This window comes from Colius striatus, chromosome 4 (genome assembly GCF_028858725.1).
Source record: "Colius striatus isolate bColStr4 chromosome 4, bColStr4.1.hap1, whole genome shotgun sequence".
NCBI lineage: Eukaryota > Metazoa > Chordata > Aves > Coliiformes > Coliidae > Colius > Colius striatus.
The window spans coordinates 44638222-44659000 of record NC_084762.1 but is presented as its reverse complement, the minus strand read 5'-3'; the positions used below and the strand labels follow the sequence as shown (position 1 = coordinate 44659000).

Genomic DNA, 20779 nt, shown 5'->3' with positions numbered 1-20779 from the left:
GGGAGCTCAGCATACACTATAGCTCAGTACCAAAGGAATACTGTTACCTGGTAGAGTCCATCCTTTATTATGCAAGCAGTAATATGAATCTGTTACTATAAATCGAATGTAGGAAGTGGATGTGCTTTGTTATTCTTTTTGAAGCAGACTGGATCTAATCTTCAGTCTTAATTTGACATATGTGGTTACTTAAGTCCAATTTTGCTCTGTGGTTATTTCTAACAGTGCAGGCAAAAAGTATATTCCATCTATCGTCATCTGACTGTAAGCATCCTTCCCGAGTCCTTAACTTCAATATGAAAAGCCTTACATTGTAAAGCACTCTACACAAAGACCCACAAAATCTATCAGCATCACTATGTATCCTTTAGCATTTTTCACAAGTTCACTGCTCACTGCTAGTACTCACTCTTTGTACTTAACAGCTATTACTGTAGCTGGAAGCACTAGGTACTACATTGCCCAGTATAATACACTTTATGACAAAACAAGTAGAGAACATTGGATTCCAGATACTGTTAAAGGTCTATAGCTCTGAATGTTAAGCCCTATTTTAAGAATCATAATAATAAAAATAATTTACATCTATCCATATGTGATAAAGACAAACAAGAACTCTAACGTACAATCAACTATGCTGCAGCACACTTAAAAAGGGTTGCAAGCAAAATATGACTAGCTCTGCTCCATCACTACACCCAGAAATGGATGCTGAATATCAAGAAAATTGCACAAAACAGAGCCATGTGAAGTATCCCACAAATGGAGTCTGTGTTGCAAAACCAGACTAGATAGTATCTCCTCCGTTTCATCCATGTGGAGAGTATGAAAGAGCGTTTCCAGCATTTGCAAGTAGACATTGTACTGAATTTCAACCTTCCACAGCTGACTATTCAGCACAAGAGAGACTCTGTTGGGACTGTTACCTGTGGATGACAGTATTTTTTGTTGCATCATGATACTGTCTAAAATACCTTAGAGAAATTAATGTTAATTACTGTGATTCTGTAACCAAAAAGAATGCTAAACAACTTAGCAAAAGTGAGTAGTAACATATTAAATTAAACTTGGTCATCGGCAAGTGCTGCAGAATCACCCTATGAAAAGAACAGTTCTGAGGGAAGTGCACAGGGACCAGCACATTGTATTTACATAACAGTAGGTAAGAATGACAGTAGTTGGTGGATGACTGTGGTTTAAAGACCTTGTGCCAACTTGCTATAAATCACTAAGATGGTAAACTCTAAAGAGAGATTGCAGGATTACTTTACCATTCTTACACTAAAAAATTAAAGAGATAAAAAAGACAACAATTTGCCTTGATGCTTGCACTTCTTAACTAATTACTGCATATAATGACAGACAGAGTTGATTGCTTTTGTGGTTTCTCCATTGAAATTACCCATTACGTTAATGTAATTCTGCATCAAAAAAGTCTCAATATTTATATAATAAAGATTGCCTCAGTGCAATATCTGGAATTTACTGTATGAACCTAACTGTGTAAACGACTGTTACTCCTTGGATCTGCAGAGAGTTGGCATTTTACTGATAAATCATAAATATTAAGCCGAGATAATGGTAGTTACCATTTTTCCATTAATGAAAAATGAACTTACACCATTTTTTTTAATATTCAGGGGAAAAAAAGTGCATAATGACTTTCAAGATAAGCTAGATTTCATTGTTCTTAAAACCATAATATTATCACTCTTTGACTAGCACAGAAACAATGTTCTTTGTTACCAGTTGTTGCCATACATCTACCAACCATACCTTGCAACCAAGTTTAGGAGAGAGTCCCCAGTAATTTTCTTCACAGAGTTCACATTTTGGTCCCCAAGTGTGAGGAGGACAAATGCACTGGCCAGAATCAGCATCACAGTTGTTTTGAGTATGAGCACAGTCACAGGCTGTAAGAGAAACAGGACTAAATCAACAACTTTATCCCTGTTTTAGCTGCAGCTAAAGTGTACTTTCTGCTTGGAGAAGAAACTCCAAGACCACTGAGTCTTACTTTTCTTAATTAGGCAGTACAGTTTAGCCATTCTACTAGGAGCTCCATGGCATCCCTAATCACTGAGAAACAAATTATGAACACAGTGATATCACATCTTTATATTGAAAGCCCATTATTTCTTGTTGACATAGCATTTCATATTTACGTTTCATATTCTGTTTATATTATGTTATTTAATTATTGTGAAGCAGAGTAAATTTGTAGGAAAACAGTTATAGAGGATACAGAATTCATCAATAGATACTATAATGTTCTCAAGTAGGTGAAAGGATTAACTAGTACTCTTCAATAATTGCTTAGTGAATGATAGAGAAGGATAGTTTTTTATAATAACTAACTGTTGCAGGAAGCACTTGTCTATTTAAGATACTCAATACATTGCAACATGGTTTAGTGGTGGATGTTGCAGGACTAGGTTTATGGTTGGACTCAATGATCTGAAAGATCTTTTCCAACCTAAACAATTCTATGAATACTATTCTTGCTAAAAAGTAGAAGTTCAGAAAAGTGGTTTTATTAATTGTCTAGTAACATTTAAAAAATTTGAGACTGAAATGGTTAAAAGTACCTAAGGGATATTTGGTTCCTATCACAATCTCACTGCAAATTTCATATTACTATACTATTTGAGACACAAAAAATGTTTCTGTCAGGTTGGAGAAAAGTTAGGTGATCCCTTAGCTATACTGTGTAGAAAAGGGCATCTCATTCACCTGATAAACTGGATGTTTTGATGCTCTCCATTTGGATTAACATTTCCCCTATATCATGACTAAAAATTGTACACACCCAAGTGATGATTGGAAAATAGTCAATGACATCTTATCAAAGTATAAAATACATTTTCAAGAGTTAAATGAAAAAATAAGGTAAAAATTTGTAAAAATAGTAGCTCTTAACTTTTAGGGGGAAAAAAATGAAGTGTTTTGTAAAAAGAGAGAAAGGAACTACTGAGGATGTAGTATTTCCCTCACTCAACCTTTATGAGTTATTATTCCACAGATACCACCTTTTACAAAGAACCACACAACAAGCAATAAAATAAATGGGGTTTTTTTCCCTAGCTTAATCAAAGTATTAGTAGACTATTTTACAAATTTTTCCAACAGATGTTTGCCAGTGTTTAACATCAAATATATTGCTGAAAGAAATTCCAGACAAACCCTGAAAGGATCATGGATTAGAGCTTACGTGTGCAGCCACCATCCTGGAAACTATGAAAGCCATGAGCACAATGATCACACTTTTCTCCAGTCACTCCTGGTACACAGTGACACTGCCCCTGATGATTGCAGTCCTCAGAGACTGAGCCAAATTGACTGCAATTGCAGGGAATGCAGCCAAGTCCAGTAAGTAGCCCATAATAACCATTCTGTTGAACAGGAAGGAAATACATTTGAGCTATATTTAATAATTTTTTAAAAACAATATGATGTATACTTTAAATTTTCTTTTGTTTACTTTCATTTTTATCTGACTCTGGTCAGCATTGTGTGACTGCTGTGGGCGGACTCCCTGGCCTTCTCTCTTCACCGTTCCCAGCTATATGCTAGTATGCGTTTTGGTAAAAAAATGAACACAGAAATGCTCTCGTGGTCCTCTAACCTCATCAGTGAGATTTTTTTAAAGTCTAAGGTTACTTTAAAGACTTCTATGAGGTGAGGGTGGGCTCTGTGAATCAGGCACAGATTTACGTGAATGTGAATGAAAGACCAGAATAGCAAAAGTCAGCAACCAGTGGTACATGTGGATTGAAACATGTGGCACTAACTCGGCACAGATTTCCTGCTCTGGTCTTTGAGGCATTTCTACACTTATCAAAGGCTGGAAACTGGCGTTTTTTATCACCAGTGAATATCTACTTGTTCTTATAACAGGCCTGTCTGTTAGCAGAATCTGGTTTTGGTATTAAGCAATGATGTATTTATTATTATCAACCACATTCTTCAGCTATGCCTACTCAGACTTCATTTTGCAGAAGCACAGTGCTAAGATCCCTTCAGGTCTGTCAGCAGCACTCTGTTTTTTTTTGCTAAGCCAATGTGACTGTACAGTTGGCAGTGAGTGCAGCATTAGCCTGAACTGCTCTATTCAGAAGGGCGCTGAGTCAACTACAGAGATTCACATCTGCAAAGAGCACAGACAGAGCAATTTGAAAACACAAAAGCCTCTGCAGACAAACCTTTGGTCTCCGCTCCAGCAACAGGTTCCTTCTCCTCTAAATATATTTCGTGCTATTTTCTCTTATCAGCTCTAATGAATACCTATGGATGGACAGGAATACCAAGGTACAAGAAAATGTATATATAAGGAACAGGTAAATGTTTGCTTACCATGCACTTATCACATCTTTCTCCAATCACATTTAATTTGCACTGACAGAAGCCTGTCTCGTGATGACAAGTACTTGAAATGGAACCATTCACATGGCATTCACAGGCTTATGTTTAGACAAAAAGAAACCAAACAAAAAAAATGTATTAATGTCTATCTATATGCATTAATTATTATACAGAATTCCAAATTTTGATAATGTGGTTTATCTGTTCATATCCCATAGATGTTAATATACTACAGTTATACCCGTACTACACTTTCAGGCTAAAAGACAATAAAAACACCTCTGTGAATAGATATATTTGAGAAGTTTGTTTTGTAACATTCAGAAGTAGCAAATGTCTACAGCAGGTCACCAGAGGGATGGCGTTAAGCAAGCCAGTAAGCTTTAGGAGTATGAAGTGTCAGACCCCAGCATAATACATTTCTCCCTCAGGCTAACTCAGTGTCATAGTTTTCAACCTGCACTTCCACCATCAGTAAAAGTGCATATATCACCATCCATTCTGTTACAGATACACCACTTTTTTGTGTTCTTTGTATTTTGAGAGTAACAATACTTACCACGACAGCTTTTCTCAATCACTGCATCCCCATAATACCCATCAGCACACTTCTCACAGTGGTGGCCTGCTGTGTTCTCCAGACATTTCAAGCACTGTCCTGTGAAGGTATCACAGTGGCCATCTTCTTGAGGGTTTACATTGCCATTGCATTCACAAGGAGTACACGATTGTCCAGGAACGAGTGGATTTCCAAAGTAACCATTAGCACACCTGCACCAGACATTGAAACTGTTAGCTGGAATGCAGTAATGTTAGCTACTCTTCTCACCCAAGGGGTATTTCCTATTCAATTTTATCTAAAATGCCTCTGTATCACAAGCAAAGACAAAACAGGAAGGAGTATTTTACTGGAAATGTTCTTTACATGTGGTATGAACAACTCAAGGGAGGCAGGATGACAGGATGGCAACGATGCAGATACTCTACGCAAAGCTAGTGTACATACCTTTCACACTGAGAACCAGCATAGCCTGGAAGACATTTGTCACAAACAATTCCACCTCCTTCACTCAGCTGGCAAGTAGGACTGAAACTATCAACAATATTTATGGCAATCAGTGTCAATACACAGAATCAAAAGACTTCCATAAACATTCAAAACCCATCTTTCAATCCCATGCACCTATCTATACAGCCACCTAACAGCAAACCAGATTAACATCAATTAGATGTTAACATCACTCAGCCCCCTGAGGTGGAACACAGGGACAGGGAGCACAATGAAGCTCCCAGAATCTAAGGGGAAATAGTGTGTGACCTGCTGCAACAGTTAGACACATACAGGTCTACGAGGCCAGATGGGGTCCACTTCAGGGTGCTGAGGGAGTTGGCAGAAGTTCTCAATATGCAACTTTTCTTTATCTACCAGCAGTCCTGGCTCACCAAGGAGGTCCCAGTAGACTAGAGGATGGCAAGTGTGGCCCCCATCTACAACAAGGGCCAGAAGGAGGACCCTGGGAACTACAGGCCTGTCAGCTTGACCTCAGTGCCAGGGAAGGTTATAGAGCACACGATCTCAACTACTGTGAGGTACATACAGGACAACCAGGTGATCAGGCCCTATGAGCATGGCATTATGAAAGACAGTCCTGCTTGACTAATCTGATTTCCTTCTATGACAAGGTAACCCCCCCTAAGGGGATGAGGGAAAGGTTGTGGATGTGGTCTACCTGGACTGCAATTAAGCCTTTGAAACTGTTTCCTATAGTATTTTTCTGGAGAAACTGGCTGCCCATGGCCTAGACAGTGTACACTTCACTGCGTGAAAAACTGGCTGGATGTCTAAGCACAAAGACTGGTGGAGTTACATCCAGCTGGTGGTCAGTAACATATGGTGTTCCTCAGGGCTCAGTGTTGGGGCTTGATCTGTTTAGTATTTTTAACAGTGGTCTGGATGAGGGGATTGAATGCAACCTCAGTAAATTTGCAGAAGACATCACGTTGGGTGGGAACACAGATCTGTTGAGGGTATGAAGGCTGTACAGAGGGATCTGGACAGGCTCGAGCTATGAGTCAATGTGAATTGTACAGGATTCAACAAGGCCAAGTGCTAAGTCCTGCACTTGGGCGACAGGAACACCATGCAATGCCACAGGCTTGGAATAGAGTGACTAGAAAGCTGCCTAGAGGAAAAGGACCTGGGGGTTTTGATTGACTGTCAGCTGAACGTGAGCCAGCAGTGTGCCCAGGTGGCCAAGGCGGCCAGTGGCATCCTGGCCTGTATCAGAAATACTATGACCAGTAGGGCCAGGGCAGTGATTGTCCCCTTGTACTCAGCACTGGTGTGGCCACACCTGGAGTACTGTGTTCAGTTTTGGACCTCTCACTACAAGAAAGGCATTGAGGTGCTGGAATGTGTCCAGAGATGGGCAACGAGGCTGATGAAGGGTCTGGAGCACAGGTCTTACGGGGAACAGCTGAGGGAGCTGGGGATATTTAGTCTGGAGAAGAGGAGGCTGAGGGGAGACCTTGAATCTCTCTACAACAACCTGAAAGGACATGGTAGCAAGATGGGTTTTGGTCAAGACTCCCAAGTTAAAAGTGACAAGATTAGAGAAAATAGCCTCAAGTTGCATCAGGGAAGGTTGAGATTGGATATTAGGAAAAAAATTTTCACCAAAAGGGGTGTGAAGCATTGGAACAGGCTTCCCAGGGAGGTGGTAGAGTCACCATTCCCAGAGATATTCAAACATGGTGCTGAGGCACGTGGTTTAGGGATGAATGTGGCAGTGTTTAGTTTACAGTTGGACTTAATGATATTGAAAATCTTTTCCAACCAAAACAATACTGTGATGAATGCTTTAAACACTACATCAAAGCAAAGTTATCATTTTCAAAAACTTTTCTTTAATTTTTATTTCCTTTTAAGTGAAGGAAGATTTTTAAAACTTCCCAAAACTCCATTTCTCCTAGCAAATCTATCCAATTTCTGTACTGAGTTCCCCTTTTTCAGATGCAACTCTTCTGTCCTGTTGTTTTCTGAAACATCATGAAAGATAAAGGTGATTTTGCTGCCAAGTTCAAGGATAGGTCTAAGTATAACTTTCAATCTTCACATACAAATTGCACCAGTTCACTCAGCCTGACTCCGCTTAGTCTATGCGTTTCTCTACCTGGAAAAACAATGTTTCTATGAAATAAGTTCAAATGACAAGGGAGAACAAAATTCCTTTTCTCTCTCCTTCAGCTTTCACAACATTTTTTTCTTTATCTCACTGTCTGATTTTGTTGAAGAAAAAGAAAATCTCCTATAAGCAGCTTACTTGTTTGCAGCAGAAATCAGAGGACATGCACAGGGCTGGCAGTCCTCAGAAGTTCCTTGGGATGGACTTCCATAGAAGCCAGGCAAGCACTGATCACAGAAAGGTCCTGTCGTGTTATGTTGACAAGCCTGTGAGACATGGAAAAAAGTCTTTTCATGTTTGCCTTTGATGGATTTTCAGCCTGAGGGATCTCTGCAGGAGTCTGTATAGAGTATAACACTCAAGGAGACAGCAATCAAGAACAGAGCAGAGCTTTGAAAATAGGTGGGGTGGGCTTCTTTCTTTCATTTTAAAATACACTTTACACCCCAAAACCAGTCACATTGATTATAAATATATTTTGCACATTGCACACATTTGTAGTAACAAATTTATATATTTCTTACTGGCATTTAGCCCTTTTACTTCTGTGACCTTTAAACTTTGAAAGAGATCTGAAAGCTAAGTTTTCTCTTCAAAGGTAATATGTAATTTCCACTAATGTCAGTCATGGAAGATGCATATATATCTGAAAACAGGTATTCATGCAAAACATTTTGTTCCTTGCAGAAAAAAATTTAATTGTTACCTGCAGCAAGCAAAGATTTTTATCAACCAGTATAAGGTGATATTTTTATCATTGTTGTGATTATTCCCCACCTGAAATGATACACGAAAATAACCCCAAGCTCTTTACTGGAGGATGCTTTAATGGAGCTCCCTGGATTTATTCTGAAGTAATAACGAAAATCAAGAAAAACAAACACTTCATTCCCATAGCTTGAAATTTATATCCACTGTAAATTTGTCTCCCACAGCCAAAATGCTCTTCTAATTCCTAAACAGATGCTTTAAACACAACCACTTTGAAGGATGACTTACAAAGCAAACACCATGAATATCACACTCCGTTGCATGTCCATTGCACTTGCAGGGTTGACAAATACCTCCAAAGAGTATTCCATCCACACGGTAGTACCCAGGGAGACAGGACTGGAAGGAGATGAGGGAGAAAAAAAGCATTATGTGTGTTAAAAGTACACATCAAAACATTTTCAAAGAGCCCACTTCCAACTACCCACCATCTGACTCATTCACATTGTGGTAACTGAATGCTCATTCAACTCTATTGATGGCATTGCAGTTCTTTCTAGTGACTGGTTTTTAGTTGCACTGGATCAAGGGGATAAGAATTAACTCTGTAAAACTTTGTTTCAGTCCTTTGTACCCGGAGGCACAGAAGTTAAGTGTTGTGCAGCTGAATATGTGAAGTTCTTTATTATGGGACAATAAAACACACATGTTCTTCCTCCCCTGCAATCATAAACAATGCTATCACACATTTCATATTGAAATTGTCAAAATAACTCCTGCTCTTCTGCAGACAGGAGTCTGCCTGCCTAATCTTCCATTCCCAGATATATAAGACACCACCTTGCATGATCCATTTGACCCTTGTGGGATCTTCCCGAGGCTAGCATTTCTCCCTGCTAAGATTCCTTATCACCTCCATAAACCTAATGACATAGAACAGAAATAAACTGTACAGGATGCAAGAAAAATGTTATTAATGAGTAAGTGAGCCCAAAACAGCTCTGCAGAGCTTTTACAGCTGCCTCCTCTGCAGCACTGATATTCTGAAATATATCATGATCTTTTAGTGCCATCAAACAGAATTCAAAAAACAAGTTTAAAATTCCATTTAGTGTATCTGGAAGAAAATATCTATAGCATTGAGTACTGTATACTAGACAGTATTTCAGCAAAGAACATATACTTTCATGGCAGTATAATTAAAGGCAGCCTGCTTTTAAAACTTAGACGCTTTCAGATACGAGGTAATTTTGCATACATAAAACATCGTAAGAGGTTACCTCACAGGATATTCCCGTGTAACCTTGAGGACATTCACAGAATTCCACATCTGGTGCTGAGGAAAGATCTATAACATTTGCAGTTGCAGTATCGAGAGTCACAGAGTCCAGTCTAGGATCAAACACGAAAACATCACATCACTTGTTTGCCCAAATTTGATTTAAATCAGGATAGTTTGCTTCTAGGGGAGTGACACCACTGAGTGCTGCTTCCCGGCAGCAACAGATGAGGAACAGGTACAGATCTCTGCTGTAAAAAAAACACTATGATCATACTCTTATCTCTCCATTTGCGATTCTGGGAGTAGATGTGCACTCCTCCTGTTATCATTAGTGTTACTACCGTTGTCTCTTCTCTTGTGAACAGGTTAAAACAAAACCTTTCCCCTTCTATTGGTGTCCTCAAATAAGATAGATAGCTTTACTGCACTATGTTTAACATAATTGCAGGTTGGTAAGTAGTAAGAAACAGCACCAGTTAGTTCATTGGCACAGCACAACAAAACAAAGCAAAACCTCTTACTACAAGCAATGGTGTTTTGCAGCAGAGACAATCTTCTCAGTCACAGCTAAAATGACTTAAATAAATCTCTACAAACATTTCAGAAATATGAACACATTCCCAAATGGACATAAACAACACCCGTCCTCAAGAGTACAAAGTAATTTGGTATGAAGTCTGATGGTATTGACATGAAATGTTTCCAAATCAGGGAATGAGGAAGAAAGGCTACTGGTAAGGCTGAGGGAATTAAGGAAATAAATGATGAAGCGCTGGAACTGATTCCTTTGAGAACGTTAAGATTTTATTCCAGTATATCTTAAGAGAACAGGTAAAACAGATCTGTAAAGTCTGATGTTGATACTCCTAATGCTGACCTCAGATTATGGAATGACCAGTTAATCTGTTCCTGTCCAATTTTCCCATTAAGCACTCCCTTAGAGATGAGCACAATAACATCTACAAACAGACATTGAAAGAAAACACAGCTGATGTCTTTACTGGCAGGTTTGCAATAGTCAGTGATGGATTAACTTGCCACATACCAAAACAGGCATATTGTTGAGAGTTTCAGGGATATTTCCCCGTCACAAAGCAGCCATTGTAATAGGGCTTTTATGCAGTATTTCTTTAAAGCAGAAAACAATGTTTCTGCTATCAGAAATCTATGAAACAAATAAATGTCCTTTTCCACACATTCCATATGAATTCCACCTGAGAAAATACAATAAAAAAAAAAATTCTTCTAGAAATTTTTAACATAAAACCTTAGGAATACTGTCACTATGAATTGTGTTTCACATGCACAAAAATAACAGAAGTATATAGATTAACTTGAATGTTTTCTCTCTCTCACCTGTATACAGCTTTTTTGGCAATGTTGTAGTTGGCCCTGATCAGAAGATGGGTCACATTTACCAGAACAGTCATCAGCCTTTCTCGGTCTATAGCCTTTTTTGTATTGAAGTCTATGAAATTCTCTGATATAAATCTCACTGTATTAGAGTACTCCTCATAAGGCTGTAATGACAAGCCTGCCGCTCTTGTACTCAAAATCTGCCCATTACCCTGAAATTGAAAGGCAGAGAAAAATATTTCTTACATTTGCATGTAAATTTTAATAAGCAATTACATTTAGTGACAGATATACATCCAGGTAACACAGAAAGGAGGCAATGAAACTAGATTTCTTGCACTAGAAAAAGAGCAAGTAAAAGGTCTGCAGTTTCCATGGCTTCAAGAAGACTGGAATCCCATTCCTCTTTTGCTCAGAGACTTCAAAAATACTTGATTTTCTTTTGGAAAAATAATTAATTCTTTTTTTAATCAAACAGAATCTCTTCTCCTTTCCTCTATTACTACATATGTATTACAAAGCAATGATTCTTTGGAAGTGCCTGGATTCAATATAGAGCCTTACCTTTTAACTGCAACGTAAATCTAGAAAAGTAGGTAAACATCCAAACATTCACCTCTCACATAAATATGAATCCTTCCAGTTTATTTTAGTTTCTTTCATAAACAGAGCCATGTGCATTTGTTAATGAATATCTCACTGTTTATACATAGGCTTAAATGTAGATATTTCTCATTTAAAACTAGTATTGTATACCTACAATTTCAGACAAATGGATCAGAAATCAGATAAATGAGTAGTAGCAAAATCTTGGTAGTGACTTCTAAGAAAGGAGTTAAAATTGACAAAACTACTACTATAGAAATACTGGTATATTTTCCTGTTTTTTAATCTCTTCACAGATTCCTGATAATTTTTGAATAGCAACAAGCTGAAAAAAAATCCACCTGAATGATGACATCCACACTAGATACTATATCACTGTCCACACTCTCCATTGGAATATCATAGGATACCGTATACTTCAAGTTTCCACCAAAAGCTGGGAGCTGAAACGATAAAAAGCAGAGTCTTAATCACATGATAACTTCCAATCAGCACAAAAAAAAAAGTGACATGAGACAGTAAAACGTCCAAATTATATGAGTGCATGGTTTACAAATACCACTTTCTGGGGAAAAATTAGCACGCCATGTGTATCAGCACAGGGACAAGAGCTGGCTTGTTGCTGTGCAGGTGAGGGAAGCTAGCTGAAGGCTCTACAGATGATACAGGTAAGCATCCTCATTCAATGAAACAGCATGTTTGAGTTACTCACACTCCATATTTCACCTTCCAGGCTCCTTAGTCCCGCAATTGCTGCTGACTACTTCAAAGTAAATGAAAGAGTAGTAGAATCAGAGAATTATAGAATCGTAGAATCATTTTGGTTAGAAAAGACCTTTACCAACAGTTAGACCTACATTAAATGATAAGAGATCAGAATTTGAGTGTTAGCCTGTGCAAAACTGCCCATTAATGTTATACTTCTGCGGCCATACTAAGGGACAGAGCCGAATGGGCAAAGAGATTGGACCAATCCAAGGTGAGAAGTAAGGATGCAAAGAGGATGGAGCTAGGCTCTTTAGTGGTACCTAGTAATAGGACCAGAGGCCACGAGCACAAACGAATACAGGAGGTTCCCTCTGAACATCAGGAAACACTGCTTTACTGTGACGGTGACTGAAAACTGACATAGGTTACCCTGGGAGTTTGTGGAGTCTCCATCCTTGGAGTTACTCAGAAGCAGCTCTCTGGACACAGTGCTAGGAAACCTGCTGTCGGTGATCTTGCTTGTGCGGGGAGGTTGGCCAAGATGATCTCCAGAGTCCCTTCTAACCTCAACTGTTCTGTGATTCTGATCTCAGAGCTTTAGATAGTAACCAGGGCAAAAATCAAAGACTAGCTGTTGGAGACTAATAAATGCAAAATGGAATATGGCCACTAGTCAAATAAGAGGAATTTTACTATCTTGTCTTGGACTAAGTGTGAAGGGTATAAGCTTAGACATAAGCCAGAAAGTATGGAGAATGTGAGCATGCAAGTTAGTAACTGTCATGAGTAAAAACAAGAAATTATACTGTGGCAAGAATAGGCAGAGAGAGAAGTTGGGAGATGAACAAGCTCAAAGAGCAAGAAAAGAGTATTGAGAATGTCTAGCCAGGAACACTATGATTTGAAGAGCAGAGATAGATTGAGAAGTTTGGCAATAACAGGGCTTAGGTGTAATTTTTAATTACAGAATATGTTTAGACTAATATGTTACGAGTTTTGACACTAGCTGAGAACTTACTTTATTTCCTAGATAGGTCTCAGGTGCTGACCAGTAGTAAGCATGTTTCAGTACTTTCACAGCCTCCGTGTTGTTAATACTTATTTGATGTGGTCCATCAAATTGGCTTCGCTGAGGTCGCACACTCCTTACAGTATACAGATCAGTAACATGCCATCCAGTCATGTCTGATATCTGCAAGAAATAACAGAGATACTATTAATGGAGTTAGGTTTTATATCACTCAGAAAGTAGTCATTAACTTAACCTGTCCCTAGATATTAATTCAAACTGATGGATCTATAAACACAGTATGACATCCAATACATACAAATATGTCACTTTAAACTAGGATTGGCTCTACCCCTCTACGGGAACAAAAATATAATGAGTGTGATTTTCAATCTCCCGATAAAATTATCATTATACCTATGTAACTCTGAAGTAGAACTACAGAAGGGCTTTGAGGTCTATCATCCCCATTTAAAGATAAGACTGAGGTAGAGGAAAGTTAAATTCAGAGTCCTCGAAGAATAAGCAAGATGAGAGAACTTTGTTCTTTTCACTGAAAAGAGTTTTATAGAAGCATCTTAAAATTTCACTCCATTGTATGTATTTCCCTCTTTTTACTGACACACAAAACAGGAGCCTAAAGTATGTCTACCTCTGCAAAGATATGGAACAAAAAAATAGTGTCCTCAAAGCCCCCTGAAATGTCTATTCAAAAGACAGTGACATTTATAATCACTCTCTTTTTCTTAGAAAAAGTATTGACAATATTGTCAGAGGTCAGTCTAGCTTTGTCCAGTAGGTATGAGCACAAGGAAACAGGTTTAGCTTCATCTCTTCAATGCACAAAGAAACTTTAACAGTCTAAGGTCAGAAAAAAACATTTTTTTTTCAGTGCATTACTTCAATGCTTCTGGTATTACTGCAAGCCAGTGGGGCCAAAGCCTGCACTGGGATAACACATCGACTACATCAGAGGTGCCGAATGATATTGAAAATTCATTTCTCTGTATGGAGACACATGCCAGAATTTAGAGTTAACTTGGATGTATGTCAAAGAAAATGCAGTAAACTTTGCATCTGCCTGGGGAAAGAATATTTGGTCATGGACGTAATATATAAATACCTGACTGATGGGCCATGTTAGGCTGTCACAGACATCAGAAACCCCAAAGCAGAAACACTCTGTGCAGCCCTGAGGATTTCTTTCTTGCAAATTGTAGAATCCTGGTTTGCACAGATCACAGTTTTCACCTTCCACATTTTCCTGTCAATGGCATATAACATTTGTTTCATGTCAGCGTTATTATAGTAACACACACAGTGGATTAGATGGGATTTAGGCATAACAGCATTCAGAATATTATAAAAGAAAACAGATTTCAGCACAGCAGGATTATTGAGTAAGACTGAGAGGCTAAAACCAAAACTGATTAGAAAAATTCATCAGAATTTGCCAGTTCATCAAAATGTAAGTATGCCCTGGCAAAGGCTCTATTGCAGTGAAATTTCAGCATATGGGGAGTGTCTGAAAAGCTTTTGCCAGCTTCCAAGTCTACCTCTTGTAGATTGAATTTGTAGATTGCTTTGGAGAAAAGCTCCCATGTTTACTGAAACCAAATGGTCTATATCCAGCATACCTCACCAGGCAGCTGAAATTACCACAGCCAGCTTCAAGGAAACAGGTCTTCAAACACCTATTAATTCTGACACTGTGATCCCTAGCACTGCTGCCACCCCTTCCTGCAGGAACATCACATACACTCATGCTAGCTGGCAGCTCTTCCTCCTAATATATTCTAGTTAAGGTTCAGAAACTCCTACTCCAAAAGCAAAGGTGCTCTACGCCTTTAGCTCCTTTCACTGGCTTGCTGCCTCCTTACCATATAAACTGGGTAGTTCAGAGCATACTGTTACATACCCCTTCCAATGTAGAATCTTCAAACAAAAAAATCCAAAACTGTGACTCAATTCTTCTAATGTAAGATTTACAGACAATGTGTAGCTATTTATAAAAAAAGTTCTGACAATTGCTGCTCACAAGAGAACTAGTAGAGAAACTATACACTAAATGCCCACAAAGCTGTGTCAATAGTCTATCTCCATATTCTCTACTACATAGAACATTTCTCACTTCCAAGGACAAGATTCAGATCATAGAATCACAGAATGGTAGGGGTTGGAAGGGACTTTTAAAGGATTATCTAGTCCAATCCCCCTGCCAAAGCAGGTTCACTTAGATCAGGTTGCATAGGAATGTATCCAGGCAGGTCTTGAAGACCTCCAAGGAAGGAGACTCCACAACCCCTCTGGGCAGCCTGTGCCAGGGCTCCCTCATCCTCACAGTGAAATAGTTTTTTCTTATGTTTAAATGGAACTTTTTGTGTTCCAGTTTCATCCCATTACCCCTGGTCCTGTTGCTAGATACCATCAAAAAAAGGGATGTCCCAACCTCCTGACACCCACCATTTAGATATTTGTAAATATTAATGAGATCCCCCCTCAGTCTCCTCTTTTCTACACTAAACAATCCCAGTTCCCACAGCTTTTCCTCATATGAAAGATATTCCAGACCTAGCTTCCTATCAGGACAAAATTTGGAAGCACATCACTCCTCCATCTCAAACTTTGCTTGCTACTATGGGAAAACTTCACTACAAAGGTGAACAGAACTTCACAGTGCATCAAGTTTACATAAGACCTTTCTAAACAGGTAGGTTATTTGCCTTTGTAAGTTAATTATGACTGGTTTTAAACTATATTAAAAATTTATGATCCTTAGCTCTGATTCAAGGGTTAAGGATGATTGCTTTTTATTTGTTAACAACCCAAGTCCAGAAAAATCTCATACAAAGGCCTCCTCGGATAATAGGATATTAAAAACTCAGATTTTTTACAGAAATAATATTTGTATGGTCTTTTCAGATTTTTTTTATTTCTTAAGTCTTCAGGATGCACTTGGATCACACATTTGACCTTGATAGGGAGCTGCTGGAGAGAGTTCAGCACAGGGCCACCAAGACGATGGAGTGGAGTATCTCCCTTATGATGAAAGGCTGAGGCAGCTGGAGAAGAAGAAAATGAGGGGTGATCTCATTAATGTTTACAAATATGTAAAGAATGGGTGTCAGGAGGATGGAGCCAGGCTCTTCTCAATGATGGCCAATGATAGGACAAGGGGCAACGGGTCCAAGCTGCAACATAAGAGGTTCCAAAAAAACATAAGGAAGAATTTCTTCACTGTGAGGGTGATGGAGCACTGGAACAGGCTGCCCAGATGGGTTGCTGAGTCTCCTTCTCTGGGGATGTTCCAAACCCACCTGGATGAGTTCCTGTGTGACCTACCCTAGGTGGTCCTGCTCTGGCAGGGGACTTGGAACAGATGATCTTTTGAGGTCCCTTCCAACCCTTAGGACTCTGTGATTCTGTGAAATTATTATTAATTTATTAAAGAAAAATTAAATTCATACCCAATAGCTGTGTTTCACAAAAGATCAATTATGAAACTCAGAGTATAAAAAAAGAATAGCTTGCACTACTGTGTTCACAGAGACTACATAGGCTTAGAAATACCATTTTCTTCATTTGATATTTAGAGCACACAACTTTCCTCCTTCCTTCTTCTCACCTCTATACAAGGGTTGCTCACTGGTAACACTCAGTAATCTGATCTAAAAAATCTCTATGTCATCAAAAAAAAAATCTCATGTCCACAACTGTACTGAAAGGAGACAGTTTCTTGTCCAGTATATATCAATATTCTCACCACTTAGTTGCAAAAAGTTGTGTTTCTTTTTTCATATTTAAATTGGCCATTGTAGCTATTTCTTTCTTCCAGACTCTGGATATTTATATGTTTGATATTTTTGTCAGATAAATTATGCAAAAGGACTAAGAAGTTTCAGAAAAGTTGTCAAACAAACCATGGGGTTTTTTTCTGGCTCCTATTCATTGTTGTATTTGGCAACAAATATATAAACTACTAGCTAACATTTGGTTCAGAAAATTAAGCTTAACTTTTTAAAATACTGACACAGAGCTTTGTAATAAAGTTGGACAGAGTCTACAGCTGCAAGATATTTCAAGGCATTTGGATATGTACCAAAAACTAAAAGAAGGTTGCGAAACTGCTCTCATAACATTTTTTAAATGTTTCTATTTTTTACTCAAATAATTAAATATTCCATACATACATGTAACGTAATTGTTCCAATAGTTCTTTCCAAATGCAGGCTGTTTCTTCACACAAAGCAGATGTTATATATACATCTTTTCTTTACAAGAAATCAGTGACTTGGAAGAGAAATATTGTCTCATCTCTAAAACCGAACTAGGCATACTGTCATTCTCTCTGTGATTCTCTTTCACACTCACATGTGCAGTTATTATTGGATTTTAATGTCAGTCTGGCCCGTTTTTATAGAAAATGGCCTACTAGTAACATATAGAACTATACAGTCTAAATTGTCATATTTTTCAGTATAGAGACTAGTTAGTAATTTTAAGTTCTAGGTTGTCAGGTATACAGTTACACCAGGTTACTTCATATAAAAGAAGTGATCTCTCCAGTTAATGAAGTAATTTCCCGTATTAAAAAACAATTTAGAAATCAATCCATAGATTCAATTTTAAACAAATACAGTAGTTTAATACTCACTTTGCAAAGACAAGGTTCTGTGCATGGATCTTCATTAATGCTACCAATCAGACTGCAGTTACATCGCAGGCAGTTCGGATAGCCCCGATACCCAAATGCACAACGATCACATTTTTCTCCTGTGTAACCCTCTTTGCATTGGCATTGACCTGGCCAAGTCCCTTGAAAAGCAAAAATACAGAAACAAATAAATAAGAGCAGGCAGTAGGCTGGATCCAAGACGTCTCAGAGGATGCAAGTAATTAAGCATTCCTTTTTTATTACCCTTCATGTTACACTTCACACAGTTACTTGGCATAATGTCAGTCTCATCATCTAGTTTTCATATTTAAAGCACCAAACACACAGAAACTGCAGCAAAACAGATTTTGTGACTGGTGTAGCAGATTTCACAAACAATGTTAGATCTGTGTCTTTCACATTGTTTTACACAGTCAGGGCCTGTCATCCTGACACAAGAATGCATTCAGGGATCTGACATAACTTAAAATCCTGAAAGTATGTTATGCTTCAACTATGCTTTCTAAATTTTTACCATTGTTTTGGAAGTGGTACCTAACTGTCAGCCGTTCACAACTAGAGAGTCTTCCCTCAAACTTCAATGTCCATAAATATAGCCAGATTTGAAGTCTAGTGAAAAGGTGCTTCCCACTCCCTTACCACGTTGTGAGTCAGAATGGTGCTCATCTTTAACACAGTCAGAACTCAGAGAGCCGAACAGGTCACAGCCACAGGGATGGCAGGGGTGGTCTTCATAGGGAGAAACCTACAAAACAAATGTTCTCTGTCAAATTATTAAGTTATTAACTGGGAAAAATAAAGTTAACATCTGTTTCTTGTCTGGGACCAGTAGAACTAATACAAATGAAGACTGGAAAAATTAATGTGCATTAATAGATCAGGAAATCATTTCAATTTTAGAAAACAGAGGATCAAGGGATTAGAGCCTAGGTAAAACTCACATGCAAGAACAAAATTTACTCTTCAGTAGCACAGAGAAAGGTGTAGGAAGTGCTAATGCCTGGAAGCTGAAGCCTGACATGTACATTTACAGACTGTTTTTTTTTTAATGTGACAGCAATTTACCACTGTGATGGCTTGCCAAAGACTATGGAAATGTTTAAGACAAGAACAGACACTTTTTGCAAAGATTCTTTGCTTTAAAGAGTAAAGAACTGAAAAAAATCCTTGGCTCTTTGTTCAACGGCAGGACAGATCACCTAGTCATGAAGATTCTTTCTGACTTCGTTATCTATACATCTTCAAAATCTAAGGCAATGCAATTCATATGGTAAGGTCTTTCTTTCAAAGTAAGATTTCCTTTGATGTGCTTCAGATGAGCAGCATAAGTAATGGCTTCTAGATATACATTTATAGGCTATGGGTTGATTGAAGACTTTTCTTCAAGGCGTCTTACAGCAAGTGAATCAGACAATCTCCAACTCTAGTTTAATCCTTTGGATGAGCTGTACCTTCTGTCTAACCATACACTTACAGACAAAAACTATTGAAGGTAAGGGAACCTTGTCACAGGCTGCCCAGGGAGGTTGTGGAGTCTCCTTCTCTGGAGGTTTTCAAAACCTGCCTAGACGCAAGCCTAGGTGGATCTGCTTTACATGGGGTAGGACTAGATGATCTCTTAAGGTCTCTTCCAACATCTACCATTTTGTGATTCTATAGTTCTTATTCTACACATCATAGTATCATGCTTTAATTCAGTAAAACACTAGAATGGTATTTTCCAAATCTTACTTTGTGTGGCCTAAAATATCCATCAGCACACATTTCACAGTTGATCCCAGTAGTATGTTGAGTACAGTTTAAACACACGCCACCTCCTGTATACTGGCCATGAATATCCATGCTCCTTTTCTGATCTGCAATACTCTGATTGTAATAACAATCTTCTGCTTTGTTATGACAGTTGCACTCTGAGAAGGAAGGAAAAGAAATACTCTTTATTTACATTGTAAAACACTGACATTTTTCAAATTGAAAAATGTAAGTAGAAAAGCATATCAATTCATCTCAAAGGTGTGCTTTTGTCACCCTTTAGCCATGCTGTATGCTTCAACAGTCTTGATACATACACTGTATTTCTCAGCAAGTAAGCACATTTCATCACCTTAATAGCACTGTTTTTAACAAGTATTCTGTAGATGCCACTAAGACAATCCCGTCAGGTCTGATGCTACATGGTGTGTGATATTAGCAACAACTATTCTTTCGTTTTCTATCCTTTGCATTACAGAAGAAAATCCATCTAAGTTTTCTACTATAAGCAAAAGTCTGAGAAGTCAATAATACTAGTACATAAGTATAAATTCAGTTTAGGTTAGATGGTACTTTGGTCCAAACAGTCATAAACACCTACTTTCCAATGAGCAACATCAAGACTTGTGCAAAGACTTCAACTAGAAAGACTACTTTTCCATTTGCAACTGTAAATGCTAGTAGCTTCTTAATTGCCAGCAGCTTGTGCTATGCAGTAGCTATGTAAAGACAGAAAATGCACTAACTCAACATAGCAACACACTCAGCCATACTGGCACAGATTAAGTCATTCTATCAGACCATCTGAAGTGTAATTGGCCAATAAGGAATTTATTTCAAAACATTTTTTATCAGAACAAAGTTGTTTATATGACAAAATTTATTCTCAATGTATGAAATATATATTTCAAGTAGCTAACAAAATGATTGTTGCAAATCTGCTAGTTTTTACAGTCTCATTGCAAAAAAAAAAAAAAAAAAAGAGATTCTGAGAGATTTACTACAGTATAATTTCAGTAGCCAGGGAGTCAGAATATTTTAAACAATTACAATTAGAAGTCTTTAAACAATCCCATGAACACAACTAATAGTTTGTGGATTTTTTCTTCAGAATGAGTATAAATCGGTATGAA

The 20779-nt window shown here is 38.1% G+C and overlaps 1 protein-coding gene across 1 annotated transcript in view; it reads right to left on the bottom strand.

Moving 5' to 3' along the window:
* LAMA1 (laminin subunit alpha 1) overlaps nucleotides 1–20779 on the bottom strand; it is a 104428-nt gene that overhangs the window by 44470 nt on the left and 39179 nt on the right. Inside the window, exons 8-22 of the mRNA XM_061994834.1 lie at nucleotides 19626–19804; nucleotides 18534–18639; nucleotides 17874–18034; nucleotides 14343–14483; nucleotides 13229–13402; nucleotides 11844–11945; nucleotides 10897–11108; nucleotides 9539–9650; nucleotides 8547–8657; nucleotides 7686–7813; nucleotides 5369–5455; nucleotides 4922–5133; nucleotides 4354–4460; nucleotides 3212–3392; nucleotides 1777–1913 (exon numbers count right to left, since the gene is read on the bottom strand). Of these exons, the coding sequence (XP_061850818.1) occupies nucleotides 1777–1913; nucleotides 3212–3392; nucleotides 4354–4460; nucleotides 4922–5133; nucleotides 5369–5455; nucleotides 7686–7813; nucleotides 8547–8657; nucleotides 9539–9650; nucleotides 10897–11108; nucleotides 11844–11945; nucleotides 13229–13402; nucleotides 14343–14483; nucleotides 17874–18034; nucleotides 18534–18639; nucleotides 19626–19804 (2150 nt within the window). The remainder of the gene's footprint in view (nucleotides 1–1776; nucleotides 1914–3211; nucleotides 3393–4353; nucleotides 4461–4921; nucleotides 5134–5368; nucleotides 5456–7685; nucleotides 7814–8546; nucleotides 8658–9538; nucleotides 9651–10896; nucleotides 11109–11843; nucleotides 11946–13228; nucleotides 13403–14342; nucleotides 14484–17873; nucleotides 18035–18533; nucleotides 18640–19625; nucleotides 19805–20779) is intronic.